Below are 18402 nucleotides of genomic sequence, written 5' to 3' on the forward strand. Positions count from 1 at the left end.
ACTAATAAATTAATTGCATGTTGGTAACGGAAGGCATGTTCCACACACAGTTGTTAACTATTGTTTTCAAGCAGAAATGAAGATGTTCATAATACATTAATCATATGGATCATTTGTCATTCAATTTGTCACAGGCTATTTAATTAGTTATGAGAACCTAATTCTAAACGATGATTAGTGTGATTTTAACATTTACTGTCAGTAGGGCTGTGGAGGGGACTGAAGTATTCAAATTATTAGTTGATGTATATGAAGTTATTTAGCAAAGAGCACAACATACGAATGATAAATTCAATATTTTAATTTGGGTGCTGAAAGATGAGTTTTGTTTACTGGAAAATAAATCCACTAACTTACTGTAGAAATCTATTTCTGGTAGGGTTCACAGTGATAGTCGATAACATTAGTTACATTTTGCATTGAATAATCAGCTAGAGTAGAGCACTTAGAGTGGCAACATTATGTATTGTAATAGTAGAAAACCATTATAGTTGCCATCTCTTATATGGCAATTATTTGCTCTCTTACCTTTCCTACCTTCTTTGTGTCCAGAACAAATGGATTTCTTTTGTATTGAGCCTGTTGAAAGATTCCACTTCAAATCTCTTATAGGCCAGAATGCAGGTGATAAAATAGGTTATTGGTAATTGTAGTTGGCCAAAACATTGGCAGTACAATGTAGTTTGCTGGGACAGTGTTAACAGTGCAAGTGTGTGCATGCCTGTATACATGTATTCTTTATTTGTTAACTCTGAAGGAGGATGCTATCAGAAGCTTAGCATTGTTTTCAATCTCCTTTGTTGTTGTTGTTCATGTAGATAATTTTCATTCTTTGATCATTTTGTACAGTGATACAGACACATCACTTCTAAATAGATATGCAGTACACAGAATTTAGATAATATCCTACTGACCACAGAATTGGCATACAACACAGTATTGTAGTGGCCACACAGTCAACAGTAACAGCTGATAACCACTACCTAGAAATTAGCGCTTGTAGACATTCAGTTGTCTCCACACGATTGTTTGGCTTCTAGGCCTCAATTTTGAACAATTGTACAGGGCACCCAGAACCGAGGTGTGTGAATAAGATTGTAAAAGAACACCTGGAATGGAATCTGAATCGCTTACACCAGATTGGTTTTAATTGATTAGTGCAAGATTTGTCTGATGGATGACAATCGCCGTAGATTAGTGTGTAGGTACCCAGGTGTGAGTGTACATCATGGGCGTGCAGTCCCACAAGTTCTCCAAGAAGGTGGATCAGTTATGTTTTGGACTGCTAGCATGCACAGATACCGAGCACCTCTCATTTCTGTCAAGGGTAAGTTGAAGGCTGTGAAGTATCAGGGCAGAATCCTTCAGACCTTTTTTTCACCCTTAGTTGATGTTTCAGTAATGATTTCATCTACTGAAGCAATAATTTATGAACACACCACACCCACTCTGTTAATACCTCCATAAAGAAGTAGGAACCAACCAAATGGAATGGCCTACAGTATGTGCCGACTTGAAACCGATACAATTTGCTGACATAAGTTGGGACTTGCAGTGTGTCATTGTAAGAATCCTCTTCAAACACTGGATGACCTCAGGAGTGGGGAAGACTTGAGCAGCAAAATCTTGACAACTTTGTAGGTAGCATGCTTATAGAATCCAAGTGTGCATATTGAATGTTACTGGTCAGAGCTGCTGGTGATAGGGGCCATGTGTGTAAGTGTGTGTGTGTGTGTGTGTGTGTGTGTGTGTGTGTGTGTGTGAGAGAGAGAGAGAGAGAGAGAGAGAGAGAGAGAGAGAGAGAGAGGGAGGAGTGCAAAATTGCTTTTTTGATCGTGTGTGTGTTTTCTTTGCTGAAGAAGGCTTTGACTGAAAGCTACAATGTATAAAACAGTCTTTTCGTTGTTCGTGTCTGTAACTCAGTGGGTCATCTTTACAGTTAGTAGCAATCTATCCTTTTCCTAATATTTTTGAATTTTACCTAGACGTAGCTCTTCATGCCATAGATGCACAATTTCAAACAGCTGCCGTTAGTTTTGTTACTGTTTCATTTGTCACTGCTCTGCTTATCTACTTCTCAGATAAGCAGACAGAGCAAAACTCCTTTTGAGCAGATTACATGTCAAAAGTGACATTGTGAAAAAATAGGTACTTGCAGATAGTCACTGTAGTACATATTTGATTTTAGCCAAAAGACATACGTGTTTATTGCCAAGGAAGAATGTTAATGTAAATGACAAAATTGCTTGTTGCCAATGGTGACCAGATTAGTTTGAAAGATGGACACCATTTAAGTGTATCAAAAACAAACGTTGTTGGTTGATTCTTGTGGAAATAAGTCAAAATTGTATAGGAGTGAAAATATATGCTTAATGTAAATGTTCACTGCTTGGGAAATTTATGAACAAAGTGTATATATCGCATGTATAAAACTACAACCATTTATGACTGTGATGGTGGGAGCTGCAGTCAGATAGATACTGGTGTTCAAAGAAGGGCCTGCTATGGATACACGTGCACTTCATTTTGCATTAGAATTTACTGTTAAAGGAACATTGGAGTATTGAAAAGGATATTAAGAGTTCCAACTAATCATCATTCTTTTACATTTGGTGTTCCATAGATCATACAATGAAGGAGAGCCTTCAGTCATATAATATGAGTCAATTTATTCACCAATTGGTAGGAGCACCCATTGCAGGGTACTTCTGTAAAGTATAATTATATCTAATTATGACTAGCACTAATTTTCCACATTGAAAATTATGGGGGTTACTTCCATATTTCTTCGTTTATAATCTGAACATTTGTATAACTTTACACACTACAGTATGCAGGGTGAAGCACACATCATTTTTTACCGCAAAAAAGTTTTGATTCAGTAAATATAATAATAATCTCTTTTTCCATAGAGAAATAGACCTTGTGAAACATCTTCATTGATCCCAAGATAAAGGTATTAACATTATTTCATAATGGAACCATATTTTTGTTATCGTTTCATACACCAAAATAGCAGATCTCTATTATGAAAGTTCAGTGATATCACTTTTTTGTTTGTTTGACAAGAAATTTTGGAGAAAAAAATTATTATAGGGATTTATGTACTATTATTGTGGCCGTTCGAATGAGGCACACCCATAAATTTTCCCCGCACACTGTTGAGTGTGGCATATCAACAAGACATATTGCTTGCCTCTGGTGCTATTTCCCTGGAAAAATTTCATACAGGCTTGATAACAACATTAAAGTGAAGCCATTATTTTATCAAGTACATTGAGCTGAAGTATTTTTTGATACCCACCGCCCTAGATAGGGAAGATATTCCACAGATGTCTGCACCAGTTCACACACAATTTCTTATGGTTGAACTTTGCCATGGTTGAATTTTGCCATTGTTGAACTTTGCCTTCAGTACTCAATGGAGGTATTTCTGTCTTAAAATTAATTTGTGGTGTCTCATTGTTTTATGCGACATTCTGTCTAGGGTTAATTGTTCCAATTAAAGTGAGTGTTAGACACACACTCTTCACCAAATTATATTTTATCATAATTTTTGTCACCTTTATCTTTAAATTTGTGTATTATCAATTTTTTTTCTAAATGTATAAACCAAGGTGTTTAAGAATGCAATTATTGTTCAGTAGTGTGTTGTGGAAATGATATGCTGAAGTCTTCAGAGCCTAATGTGCCTTAGAATATGATGTTATGTTTGAACCTGATACAGACATTCACATGTTAAAAAGATGTTATGTCGAATAGTTTGCAAGTCTACATTAGGTACTCAACCAAGCATTGATATTAGCCAGTTATTTGTTCTGACTTTTAATTACCAATGAAGTAAATGCCATTACTTGCTGTGGTGTCACTCAACAATTTAATTTTGTACATTGTTTTAAACCATGCTTAGCTGTAAAATTCTTGACTAGATGTTTTGTTTAGCTGGTTATTTCTTCCTCTTTCTTTTTACAGTTGCCAAATTCAGTGCATACATCTGATGTGAGTCAACTGGGTGCGGCTTCACTTAAAACTGAGAGCAGTTTAGCACCAGTCTTACCAATTGCAAATAAAGAAATAACATCCCCATCCAATTTTGCTTTTCCTTATGCTGGTGAAATGCCACCTCATCAAATGAAAACACAAGCACCATCAGAAGTACAAGACATACCAAAACTAATTCCTTCGTTAGAGGGAGCACTACTTCAGTATGGACATACTAAAGGAACAGAAGGGAAAAAGAGTCACGTGACAGTGCCTGCAGTACACACAGATAAGAAAAATGAATTCAGTTCAGGAATAGGTTCGGTGCCTGGAACAACATTTAATTTCATGCAGTCTGCACCAGTAAACTATATGGCACATGTGCCAATAAACTACCCACACCAATTGACAATGAACTACCCACAACCTATGCCAATGCCGTATCCATACCCACAGCATGCAGCACCATTCACAGTACCCAGTGTATCTCCAGTAACTACATTGCCAAAACAAAGGTAAGAGTATATACCAAATATCTTATCTCTTGTCACTGTTAGTGAATGTCATGATAGTTTATAGCCGCCTTCAGTGCTAAAATAATTACTTATTTTATTTAATAAAAATGGGTTTTAAACTATTATGTATATCGGATAGAAACTAAGTTAGTTAGTTTTTGGACTATAGAAGGTTTTACTTACACTACATCACGCAAACCGAAGCTGCTGTAAACAGCAACCTCAGTTTCCTTCTGCCTGTATACCAGGAGGGGGGGGGAGTAATATGGTGGCATGAGTTTGTTGGATTAGAGCTGGCTCATAAGGTATGTTGGCTAAAATTGGTCATTTGCATTGGATAAACAGTGTTTTACATATCGTTTTACATAAATCAATTGTAAGTCTGTAATTTCCTTGTATTTTAGCACTGAAGATGGCTATTTATAGCTGAAAAACTAGATATGCAAGAATTATATAAAAAAACATTGGGATTGTAAGTGATTGCTGTATTCCTATCCTTCTGTACAATAATACAGTCACTATGCACAATGGTTCTGTATGGAATCAAAGTTATTACTCTTTAGCCACCATGTTCATAATGTGTTTTAATTGCATTGTGAAGAGTCTCTTATGTGTATCATGGTACATGCTTTTTTGCCACAAACTTCAGTGAATAAGTATGAGCTATAGGTAGAATATAAAGTAATCATGTTATGCAATTTATAAACAAACCTTTAATAATGTTTCATGTACTGAATTATTCAAATGAGAATGACAAGTCTTTATCTAATGGTGTCTCATAAGAGACCGGGAACAGGTTTCATTATTGGTTCAGAGATAATTGGCACTGTTGAACTTCAGTTCACCAGATGTGGATTCAAGTCCTCACCAACCCTTACTGTTCCTATATCCATGTTTTTCTCAGATTACTTCCCATATAAAGCCTACTCTGTCCACTCCTTCTTCACTGTTTCTAGCAAAATTTATTGGAACTTTACTTTGGTCTTTATCCTTTCATTTACCTGTTTTTAAAAAAAAAAAATCTATCTTAGTGGTCTTCATTTTCATTGTGCACATGCTAAACTATGGGAGTTAAGTATGTTTATTGCATCTGACATGGGTATTTTAATGCCACAGTTTCTCTAGTTGTGTCTTTTCTCATTAACTTCATATCTGCTTCTTGAATTTACCTTTCTCTGTGAGTTTTTTGTAAAACATATTTTGCATGAATGGAATTCCAAGGAGGTGAGGTTTCTAGGATCTGTAAAGGAAGACTGTACAGTGTTAATGTTAATTACATTACATCTCAATACATTAATTTTAGTAATGCATGTGAAAATAATTTTCTACTGTTAAAATAGTTACCCGAGAGAATTCTCTTTAATTCATTGTAAAATCTAACCACATTAGGGTACCCACCAAGCAGTTAATACACTCCAGTAGGTTGTTCAATACATTGTTACTTCTATATCCCAATCCTATTTGTGCTAATGTTAAGTGGTGACGTCCTTGTAGCAATTGTTTGATCCTCATTTTATGTTCTTTCTTTCCTTTATTTATTGAGAAAATCAAAAATATTGGCAATGATAAATGACATTAATGGATAAATGTATTGCATCACCAATGGACGCACAAGGGACACATTGCCCAGCCCTTAAAACAGATCTCCTTGAAGTTTTCGGGATATCATAAGCAGCTTGTCTCATTTTTGGAGCAGAAGTGCATGCAAATTTATTTATTTATTTGTTTTTATGCACTACTTGTCCAAAGGTGTGGCCTTCATACAATCTGGAGATGACATCCTCATGTGGGCATATCTATTCTACACTTTTCGTAGGTAACTGATTATGGCTGTCAAGTATTTGAAGGATTGTGTTGTTCTTGATGGCGTATGGAAGGCACATATTTCAATCATAGAAGGATTTGGTCTCCATAATATGCTGATATGTAGCTGACTTTTATTTTTAGTGTCAATTTTATTATATCAAACATTTTTACATTTACTCTTTTGTCATTTTATTATGCCTGTGTCATCGTTTGTAAAGGTATCTTTTCTTTCTTTTTTTTAAATGAGCATACAGTTATTATTGTAAATCTTGGTTCCTGAAAAATCATTAATGCTATCTGCAGTTTGGGAGTTCCCTTTGGAAACTCATTAAAAACTTTTAAAAGAAATTTCTTAATTTTTCCTGCCCACCATTTTATTATTTTTCCAGTAGTTCTTATCTTGTTACTTAGAAGAGAATATCTTTTTCTTGAAAATACATATACTGATACTTGGCATTGAATTCGAAAGTGGCCTATGGCTGTTGTGTACTGGTTTGATGCAGCTCTTCACACTAGTCTGCCATATGCAAGCCCCTTCATCTTTGCGTAACTACTGGAACCTACATCTGTTTGAAACAGTTTTTACCCCTCACACTCCCCCCTCCCCTCTAATTACCAAATTGAAGATTCATCGGTGCCTCCATATGTGTCGTATTAACAAATCCTTCTTTTAATTGAGTTGTCAGAAGTTTGTTTTATTCCTGATTTTATTCAGTGCCTCTTCTTTAGAATGTTTATTTGGTTACAAAACTTCTTATTAACAATCTATTTTAGTCTGAAAATAACAGAGATATTCACAAGCACAAGACGAGGAGAAGTTATCTGTGTTACCTTCTAAAAATCTAACTTTGACATGGTAAAGGTTGAAATATTCTCTTTATATCATCTGTATTTTATTTAGATATAAGGTTGCAATCCAAGAAAGATTTCCTAACCTTTGACATTATATTCAGTGTTAATAATTTTCTCATTTTCATAAACTCTTTTTCTTGCTATTGCCAGAGTGCATATGTCCTCTCTATATCAGCCATAGTCAGTTATTTTGCTGCCCAAATAGCAAAACTCAGCTACTACTTTTAGTGCCTATTTCCTTGTCCAATTCCTCCAGTATCATCTAATTAATATTTGCACAATATGTAAGTGAATAAAATTGGGGATACATTACAGTTCTGTCTCACTCCCTTTTCATGCTTCCCTTTCATATTCAGCAACTTTACAAATGCTATTTCTGTCAATATGTTCAGTCTATATTCTAAGATAGGGTAAGTCCAGAAAAAGTATGCACTTCCTATTTAATCACTCATATCTCCTAGATAAGAAGGTAAAAACCAACTTCTCTTGTAACAAATTATTTCTAGTTTATTTAGGAACAACATATATCAGTACAGCTGCCTAACTTTTAACACATACATTAAATGTCACATGTGTAAGACACTGCTCTTCCATACTCAGTCACCTCAATTGTGATATGTAGAGAAAGCATACACACTAATATAAATCACAAGAAAATTCACCACATCCTTCATAACCTGTGTGTTTTTCATGCCACCATTGGGAACAATTATCACACTTAATCTAATCCTCCACGACAAGCCTCTGTAGTCTTCACCCCACACTGGACAGTTCAAAACATTGTATTCCTCCTTGGGTTTGGACCTGGTTATTCCTGAAGTCGATGGCACGGTTAAGTCCAGATTATCCCTAGAGACTCTGTGTTGTTCAGTAGTGTTATTTATTTTCTGGTTTAACTTTTCTAACCATGCATTTATGTACAGAGACCCAGACAAAATATTAAATTTTTTGCCATTTGCTTCTGTGTTCTTGGAAGTGGATAAATATTGAATAGGCCTATCTCTGCTTGTACATCAGCATTCTGAACTACATTTGTGGTCTGTCAGTCATTGAGAAGCAGCAGTCTGTGGGCTCTTGTTGAACTCCTTTGCTTTCTTTAGTAGTTGGAAATTCAGCTCTGTCTGCAAGTTCTACTGGAGCAAAGTCTTCTGCTATGAAGACATCCGGATTGACCCAGGAATATTCCCATTGACTCAAAGGATTTCTCAATAGTTTGGGTTGCATCTGCTCTGGAATATACAGCTTGAAACAAGGGTCTCACATCTGTCTGTCTAATGGGTCTTCCTGGATTAGTAACAATGAACTTACCTAGCTTCCACTGCATAAACTGATTTAAGAGGACCCCAGAACCTCTTGTCCAGGGACTTGTGGCTGGAATGGGAAGCTACGGAAAGAAGAGGTATGTTGTTATCTGCAAAGTGCAATGGCTTCAAGAGAGCAATAGGATCCACGATTGGCCTAAGTGAGGAGTATAGAATCATTAGTTCGCAGGTTTATGTGCTGAGCAAAGTGTTTCAACCACCGCACAAACAGTTTGGAGTTTATGAAACCAGACTTGTAAACCAAGGCTTAAGTCCCTACTGAAGCGTTAGAGAAGATTTCTGGCTTCATATGTTTATGAGGGAAAATCAAGACTGGTGGGATGTAGATTTCTGTGGGGCTGAAGCAGCAGGTTGCTGTTACGGTTTCTCCTCTTTCACCTTACACTGCATTGCAAACTGTTTTCTTGCCTTTTGGAGACAGAATTTTAGGTATCTTGTGTGGTAATGTTGACAGTTATGTCTCGTCCATGTTGAAAATGAAAGATTCTGTTAGGTTGAAACTTTTTCACATCGTAATATGGCTCCAAATTATTAAAAAATTGGTCTACTTTGGTTTTGTTAAAACTCATAATTTGCATCAAGCTGCACTCTTAGCTCAGGATTATGAAGAGATAATCCCTGCCTCTTGCTAAAGTCAGTCAGCCAATCCCTTCCTGCCAGTGTTACAGTTTGTTTGAACCTGTGATCAAGATTATTCTGCTCCGCAAAACTGAATACCAGCCTCATCATTTTTCTTCTGGTCAGACCACAAAATCGGGCATCTAGGTCCAGGCAGTTATCTGGAAGTTCTTTCTCCATGACTGGATTGATCATCTTTTGAATCTGCGTAATGATGTGGGAGCATAACTCTGTTAAGATAAATAAAAATCTCTTTGGAACTAGGTACACTGCATTCCACCGAAAGGCCAACAGAACACAGCACTCACTGTGGGTAAATGATAACAGTAATAATAAGATACTACTTACTGCTTTTAATCACTTCCTTAGCATACAGCCATTTGTTCCCAAGCATTTCACAATGTTTCTTTTACTTCCCCATTAACAATTCTATTTCTTGCCTCTTCAATTATAGACTCTGTAAAATGAGCTTCCTTTCTCTTTTTCTCTTATATTTTTCCATTTTCCACTTCCTACATATTTGGAAATAAAATTGGTTTTAAATAAAAGAAACAGCATTACAACAAAACACACATTGTTTTCTATTTAATTTACTAGTGAAGGAAACTCACATATTTTGGCCACACAAATGCCTGCACTAGAAAAATTGTTTTGATGCAAAGAAAATTATTCAGACAGAATGTTAGAAATGAAAGGAGTGCAGTAAGAGTACACATGTAATCTTTTCGGCTGCCTTATAGTGTACTCTTAACCTATGCATGACATAGTTAAAAAAAAGTCAAATATGGCTGTCTATTTGGTTCCACAGTTTGTTGTGTTGCGGTTTTTCCCTAACAGAACGATGATTCTTTTGGCAAATTTTATTTTATATGCTAGAAAGTGCTAATGATGAACAACTTAAGGGGAGTACATATGGTGAAATTGGTCAAAAAGTGACATTTTCTGATTATTATCTCTTAATAATATTTGATCTGTCCTGAATAATTTGATGTGTCATTCGTTGATTAATTCCAATTGGAAGTGTACAGTTTATCATTTCAAAGTTAATAGCACAAGTGTAAAAAAATCCGGTCTTTCTTCAGTGACTTGCTATCTCAGGAACTATTCAATCTACAAGGCTGTGGTTTTCAGCTATTTATTCCTTGAATTCATTTTAAGAGGTTGGATGCACTGTGTAAAAAGAATTGGCAGTATTGCACATGCATCTTGTGGATTTACTTTGTGGTTGTAGTGTTTTACAGATGTTGAACTGTAAACATAGTGGTTTGGTGTACTATTACACATTCTTATTCTTTGTTTCCACATGATGAAAAGAAAGAGTTCTTTTAATAAGTGACATTTTCTTGTAAATCAGCATTTGAGTGGTTCTGAATCCAATGCTGATCTTGAAATAGATGTTTCACAGACACACAAAAACGACACGCCTACTAGTGCTTTGAGGAGGAAGCTTGGAAACCATGAGGATTTATTCATTGACAAAGGAGATTGTGTGAATAGTTTAGGTTATGTTTTAAATAAAATAGAAAGAGAAACTTCCACATGGGAAAAATATATTAAAAACAAAGATTCCAAGAATTACCAAGCGGGAAAGCGCCGGCAGACAGGCACATGAACAAAACACACAAACACACACACAGAATTACGAGCTTTCGCAACTGGCAGTTGCTTCGTCAGGAAAGAGGGAAGGAGAGGGAAAAATGAAAGGATGTGGGTTTTAAGGGAGAGGGTAAGGAGTCATTCCAATCCCGGGAGCGGAAAGACTTCCCTTAGGGGAAAAAAAGGACAGGTGTACACTCGCACACACACACACGCACACACACACACACACACACACACACACACACATATGTCCATCCGCACATACACAGACACAAGCAGACATATTTATGTTTTATTAGATTTGAGTGTGTTAGAACAAGTTTGACATGTTGTATCATGTAAGGATTGTGGTGGGCAAATTAGCATCTTTGAGGACACATGTGCAAGGATTAGACTAGCTAACAAACTTGTTGTTCAGTAAAAAGTTCACAGGCTCTCTACGTCATTTTGGGCTTCTCAAAAGTGCAAGAATGTCTTGTTTGAGAGCAATGTTACATTCTATCATCAATAAATTACGGCCTTAGTCATAGCCCCTGTGGTTTTCAGCATTAAATCGAAACCTTCTGGGGCCTTCAAGTCTCTTCCACTTATACTGCCTTCTTTCATGGTTCTTAACAATTTAAGGTGCAGTACTTACAAAAATTCTGGGCAGAGAAAACCAGCCATTTATACCTTATTGGTGTATATTTGTTTGAGGCAGTACACACTAAAAATGAAAAGCTTCAAGATTTATTTCTCACCTTTATTTTAGTTATGTGATAGGTTACTAATTTTACAATAATGATGAAGTGGTGAGGTGAATTTGTTGAACAGTTTCACATGTAATTGGCGTCCATATGGAAAAGTCAGCAGAAGCAGTCTGGCATGCAGGGATGTTGCAATCAGGGCAATACCAGCTTGTTTTTCTTCACTAATTTTCCAGTAGACTTGTCTTTTCTAAGCAAGTTGTGCAAACCCATGTTGAATTTTGCTTCAACTTAGTTGCAGGAATTTTATCAGGAAAGTCTTGTCCTTTTGCTTATAGTGAACCAGTATTGTGCGTTTCTGAAAGAATCCTTTCCCAATTTCTTAAGACTGTTCCCACTCAGATATTTATCCTTTCAATCCAGACTCAATTCTTCATTTAGAGTTTCCAAACATTCTTAGTCAACAAGCATGGCATATTTTAGCAGAGTTACAGGAAACATTAAAACCTTAAAGAGTACACACTTGAATCGTGCGACTATACAGGCATACAGTGGCTCAGTCATGACAGCTGCTCTTAGGTTCACGTTTGAAGTAACTCTGTGAACTGAATTGACACCAGGGAGCAGCACCTGTCGATGGACAGGTAGTGAGACATATGTACATTTTTCTCATGTGAAACATCACAATTTTCGAGCAACAGATGGTTTGAGTGTCATGAAACATCGCTGTCCAAGACATATTTGGGTGCAATCCTTTGAAGACAGTGTTGTGGCCCAAATTATGCTTGGGCTTGGTTGCTAGAGTGTTAAACCAATTGATAGCAATGAATAAGTTTATCCTGAAAAATTCTGCCTTGCAGCTTCCCCATTCATTCTCTACAAGGAGCAATGCGCTCTTCCATTGGGCGGACAAATTTGTCAGAACAGAGAACTATAGCTGGATGTGCTGGAAAGATGTAGGAGACAGCTCTTGTTCTAGAATGTTTTGCACAAAAGTGACCCATGTGACAAGGAGTTGGAAGCAGGAAAGGCTTAAGGCTGGACTAGAAGTGATTGTTAGTTGAAGTGGGGCAGAATTTGTCTTTTACACCCTTTTTTTTTTGACACACTCCTTTCTTCCCTTTCTTAAGTATCATCTATGTCTGGGCTCTTCACACTTTTGTAGTTTACCTTATGACTAACTGATAATGTCATTTAAAGATAAGAGTAGATATTCACTTGAGAGAACTCATTGGACATAGCATGAATTGGCTAAATTGCTTATAGTTTATTATGCAGCCGAAAAATTTACAAATAACTGGTTGACAAATTTTTGTAGTTTTGGGTAATTAGAGATAATGGCTGGATTGACACAAAAAGAAAAAGACGTAAAAGTAAAAACAGCCTCTAGTGCTTTTGACAAACTAATTATTGTTCTCAAAAAAGCCCTGAAACAAAAAGTTTATAATCAGCATGTTTTACAGTTTTGACTTAGTGCTGTGAGACATGGTCTTCTAAGTGAGAACCATTCAAAAACTGAATGTTGCTCAACAAGAGAGGTGTACATTGGAAATCACAGCAGAAGCAGGTGAACAGACAAATAGAACAGGGAACAAACTGACATGAAAGATTAAATTCTGAAAATGAAATGGCGGTGGTCAGGAAGTATAGCTTGCCAAATGGATAGTACACAGATCAAGGAAGTTCTTTGTGGGATTGCTGAAGATAAGTGTGAACAAAATCAATAAGCTAATGAAACATGAATAGAAGACAAGAAGACATTAGAAAAGAAGCAGGCGTGACGGACGTATATAACTGAAGCCTGTAGCACATGGAAAAACTAAAGGCGGAGGCGGCGTTGGTGGTGGTGGTGGTGGTGGTGGTCTGCAAATTTCCCTCCCATCTCTGATGGGATATTTTGTCTCTTTTTACCAGAACCATCAGCAATAAAGATATAAATGATGAGAAATATAAAGGTAATGTTGTTGTTGTTGTTGTGGTCTTCAGTCCTGAGACTGGTTTGATGCAGCTCTCCATGCTACTCTATCCTGTGCAAGCTTCATCTCCCAGTACCTACTGCAACCTACATCCTTCTGAATCTGCTTAGTGTAGTCATCTCTTGGTCTCCCTCTACAATTTTTACCCTCCACGCTGCCCTCCAATACTAAATTGATGATCCCTTGATGCCTCAGAACATGTCCTACCAACCGATCCCTTCTTCTGGTCAAGTTGTACCACAAACTTCTCTTCTCCCCAATCCTATTCAATACCTCCTCATTAGTTATGTGATCTACCCATCTAATCTTCAGCATTCTTCTGTAGCATCACATTTCGAAAGCTTCTATTCTCTTCTTGTCCAAACTATTTATTGTCCATGTTTCACTTCCATACAAGGCTACACTCCATACAAATACTTTCAGAAATGTCTTCCTGACACTTAAATCTATACTCGATGTTAACAAATTTCTCTTCTTCAGCAACACTTTACTTGCCATTGCCAGTCTACATTTTATATCCTCTCTACTTCGACCATCATCAGTTATTTTGCTCCCCAAATAGCAAAACTCCTTTACTACTTTAAGTGTCTCATTTCCTAATCTAATTCCCTTAGCATCACCTGACTTAATTCGACTACATTCCATTATCCTCATTTTGCTTTTGTTGATGTTCATCTTTCTGTACAAATTGTAAATAGCCTTTCGCTCCCTGTATTTTACCCCTGCCACCTTCAGAATTTGAAAGAGAGTATTCCAGTCAACATTGTCAAAAGCTTTCTCTAAGTCTACAAATGCTAGAAATGTAGGTTTGCCCTTCCTTAATCTAGCTTCTAGAATAAGTCGTAGGGTCAGTATTGCCTCACGGGTTCCAACATTTCTATGGAATCCAAACTGATCTTCCTTGAGGTCGGCTTCTACTAGTTTTTCCATTCGTCTGTAAAGAATTCGCGTTAGTATTTTGCAGCTGTGACTTATTAAACTGATAGTTCTGTAATTTTTACATCTGTCAACACCTTCTTTCTTTGAGATTGGAATTATTATATTCTTCTTGAAGTCTGAGGGTATTTCGCCTGTCTCATACATCTTGCTCACCAGATGGTAGAGTTTTGTCAGGACTGGTTCTCCCAATGCCGTCAGTAGTTCCAATGGAATGTTGTCTACTCCGGGGGCCATGTTTTGACTCGGGTCTTTCAGTGCTCTGTCAAACTCTTCACGCAGTATTGTATCTCCCATTTCATCTTCATCTACATCCTCTTCCATTTCCATAAGGTAATAATGACATGGAAATGTGAAAGATAAAGAATAGGCACTCTGTTACTAAGTGAGAGAGTGTTATCTAGGGCTGTAATTTCCATCTTCTGCATTCTTGTGTGAAATTATTCTTAGCTGCATTTATGAACTATAATATTAAGGTGGACAGTGTACAGGAAATAGAAGAGAATGAAGGAAGAATTTTCATTCTGCAGTAAAGTATGTGCTGATTCAAAACTTTCTGGCAGATTAAAATTGTATGCTGGTCCAGGATTAGAACCTGGACCTTCTTCCTTTCACGGACTAGGTGTTCTACCAACTGAGCTATTCAAACATGACTCACAATCTGTCCTTCCAGCCCTACTTCAGAGCCTTGAGTTTTGTTTGGACAGCACAATTGGTATAGCACTAGGCCTAAAAGACAAAGGCCCCCCATTTTTGTGTCTTGATCCAGCCCCATTTTTGTGTCTTGATCCAGCAGACAGGGTTAATCTGTTAAGAAGTTTCAAAGATGAAATCATTAAGTGGCTATATGGAATGGTGATCTTTTGAATATCATTTCAGAGTTAGAAAATTTTAAGATAAAGTAAGGATCCGAGTGCGTCTGCAAATGAAATTAAACAGTGGAAACACACACACACACACACACACACACACACACACACACACACACACTATATGGTGACTAGCATCTATCCTGTACATAATATTGTAAATGAGACTTGAATTGAGAGTCAAACAAAACTTTTGGTGGCAGACACCAACACCTTTTACATTAACTATAAGCTCAGAAAAGAGGGTCTATTATATAGAAAATGAAAGAAAAACAATATGTAAATTGCAACAATGGTTTTAATAATCATTACAGACTGGAGTCCTAAGACAAATGACAAAATGACTGAACATAGTTGTACAGAATAAAAAACTGGAGAAGAGTACATATAATTTCTTAAAAGTTTGTGTTGGTGCCGTATTTAACAAGCAAGGTTTCATACAATAAAATTAAAATGTGTTTATCAGACTAGCTCATGTTTTGTTTTTTGTTTTAATCTGATTACTGAAGTTGTATGCTTCTGGGATTGACAGACTAATGAGAAATTGATCGTCTTTATGCATGTTTGATAACATGTAGTATTAAATAAAATTATTATAAAACTAAAATGAGAGGTACACCTCCAAACATATCTTGTTCTTTCAAAATAGAGAGTATTTAAGTTTTATGCATCTTATACTTTCCATTATTAATTTTTCATCTACTTTTGGTTTTTAGGGCTGGTGAATTAAATATTGACAGTAAAAACAAAGGCAAGCTTCTGAATAAGCTTAGAGCAAAATTTCCCTTCAAGAAACGGTAAGTATTTATATAATAGGCAAGCTAAATTTAACAGAATAATGTTCTCTCCATAGCTTTTATGCTAACAAAAGTTGAATACACTTTATGAAGTTTGTGTTATATGCAGCTGAGGAGATGGTGACTGTACTTCTAAATTAAATTAAAATAAAAATCAGTATTGCAAGTTACTTTAGTTGTTTGTTTCCCAGTTATTGGAAGCTGAGATCGAGATAGTTCAACATCAATCTCTTCCATAGTCTCACTCTTCCTCCTCTCCTTTTAGTGTGCATGTCTGACCCATCAGTCACTGTTGGCAACTTCTTATTTGATGCCTTCCACATTCTTTCCTTAACAAAATGTTCTTCCAATAATACTAAGAAACACATAACCAACACATGCTCTAAGAAAAGTTTGTCTTGTCTTGCTGAACAGTAATGCCTTCACATATGTGAAATTTCCTCAGGTTGACAAATACATTTTACACACTTCATTCTCTTGTTCTGATGTGATCTGTTTGAGCCACTGCTAAATAGACACCAGAGAAAATAAACATATTGTTCCTTTGCCCCAGTGCTGCTGCTGCTGCTGAAAATTGTAATAAGGAATTCCAACTTGGCTTCGTCACCCCATAGTCTGCTTGGTTTGTGTGTTCAAGATCACTGCATTATCAGTTGACAGTCTCCTCTGTCCTTGCCTTTCTTATTTTCATTTTTCATTCATTGATCCTTTGACATCCATTTGTTTTTATCCTATTTTATTTCCTTGGATGCTTCTTGCCTCCTCTGTCCAAACTACTTCTTAATGTATCGCAGTACTTAAGCTAGAATTGAAGAATAAAAAGATTTAAACTCATACTTTCCATAAAAATTTCTGTAGCTGAAATCTCCTGCCATTCTATACATCATATCTGCCCATTTTTGATTTGAATGATGATGATTTGAACGTAATTATTTAATGTTTTATCCTTCTTCCTCCTCCTCTTCTTCATCATCATCATCATCTTCTTCTTCTTCCCTTGGCATTTCATTTCTACACTGCTCAGACCTGCCATTTCAAGTATACATAACAGACTCTGCCACGTAAGATTTTTAAGAGTTCATCGTCATCTTAGGTTTGAAACAAGAATTTAGAGCTTTGCATGCAGACTTGCATCAGTCTGTGGTCTTAAGAGCTGTCAGCCTAGTTTGAAGGTGTATTTCTTTATTTCCTTCTCTTCTTCCTAAAGTATTTGTCTTTTCAAGTTTGAAAAGTCTGGGTTGATTCATCATTGAAATGCTTTCTCCCACAATAAGGCAGCCATCTCATCTGCAAACACTTATAACGTGAAGTAGAGGTAACTGTTTTATCAGCTGACGTCATATTTCCTGAAACATTTGAAAAAAGAATTGTATCAAAAATGACACATTTTTGGGAGGGCTCTGTAACCCAGTGCATCAATTAAAACTGTATATTGTCATGTTAAGCAAGTATACATATGACAGTCATCAAATACAGCAGTTTTGTGTTGCAGGAATTTGCACCCATTCTTCATCATTTGCTATTTGAATTGTATTTATTATTGCTTCTTGAATTATGTTTTATCATGCAGATAAAAATGGATGAAAGGGAAACAGCTTTTAAACTACAACTACTTTTGAGCTTACAGGCTTACAGCATCTAATAAATTTGATTGGCTATTGGAGATAGGAAGGGAAGAACTAGTTTTTTGGAGGTCCTACAGCATCATGACCAATCCTAGGTTAACACTATCGTGAGCCATGTGAATACCGAGTTCAGCAGGCTGCTGCTGCCTGAAATGAAACCTCATATGAGTGTTGTGCATGTTGGTGCAGTTCAGAGATGCTTGCATACTAGACATAGGCAACACGTGAGAGAGGAAGTTAGTTTGGTTGAGCTTCATGCTAAAATATTCAGAGGGACCACCATAACACAAAGTAAGGTCCGTGTGGTTACTGGTGTCAGAGGGGTACTTTCTTTTAGGTTAAAATCAGGAATCAGGTTCCCTGTTGTGTAAGAAGTTAAAATAACAAAAGAGTTCCACAAAATGTTTAAGAACGCACAGAAAAGTAAGGTTAGCATATTTCATAAGAATGTTGGAGAACTGAGTAACAAGGTAGAAGAGCTTTTACCTGTTTGGACAATTTAGAGAGCTCCAAAAAGATATACAACTTGGGTCTGTGTGAGCACTACACATCCACAGGTTTATGGTAGTTACATATAAAAGATTGCGCTTTATTGTCATACTCATGTACAACTAATATGGTAAAAGAGGGAGTTTTTACATATATTAAGACAGATCACAAATTCAAGAACATGGAAGCAAGTAGATTTTATAGAGAACAGAATATGAAGTTTGTTCTTGTGAGTTGATATTGAAAAATAGTTCACTTTATAAACCAAATGGATTCCTTAGTACGCTGTCTGTCAAACAGCAGCAAACTATTTATAATCTGCAGTGATTTC

General features: G+C 36.4%; 1 protein-coding gene across 9 annotated transcripts in view; it reads left to right on the top strand.

The window, feature by feature from the left end:
* Positions 1-18402, top strand: part of LOC126362397 (uncharacterized) — a 335074-nt gene that overhangs the window by 291288 nt on the left and 25384 nt on the right. For all 9 annotated transcript variants that reach the window (XM_050007876.1, XM_050007883.1, XM_050007882.1 and 6 more), the window contains 2 exons: positions 3973-4496; positions 15877-15957. In XM_050007876.1, coding sequence (XP_049863833.1) covers positions 3973-4496; positions 15877-15957 — 605 coding nt within the window. The remainder of the gene's footprint in view (positions 1-3972; positions 4497-15876; positions 15958-18402) is intronic.

This window comes from Schistocerca gregaria, chromosome 1 (assembly GCF_023897955.1).
Source record: "Schistocerca gregaria isolate iqSchGreg1 chromosome 1, iqSchGreg1.2, whole genome shotgun sequence".
Lineage (NCBI taxonomy): Eukaryota > Metazoa > Arthropoda > Insecta > Orthoptera > Acrididae > Schistocerca > Schistocerca gregaria.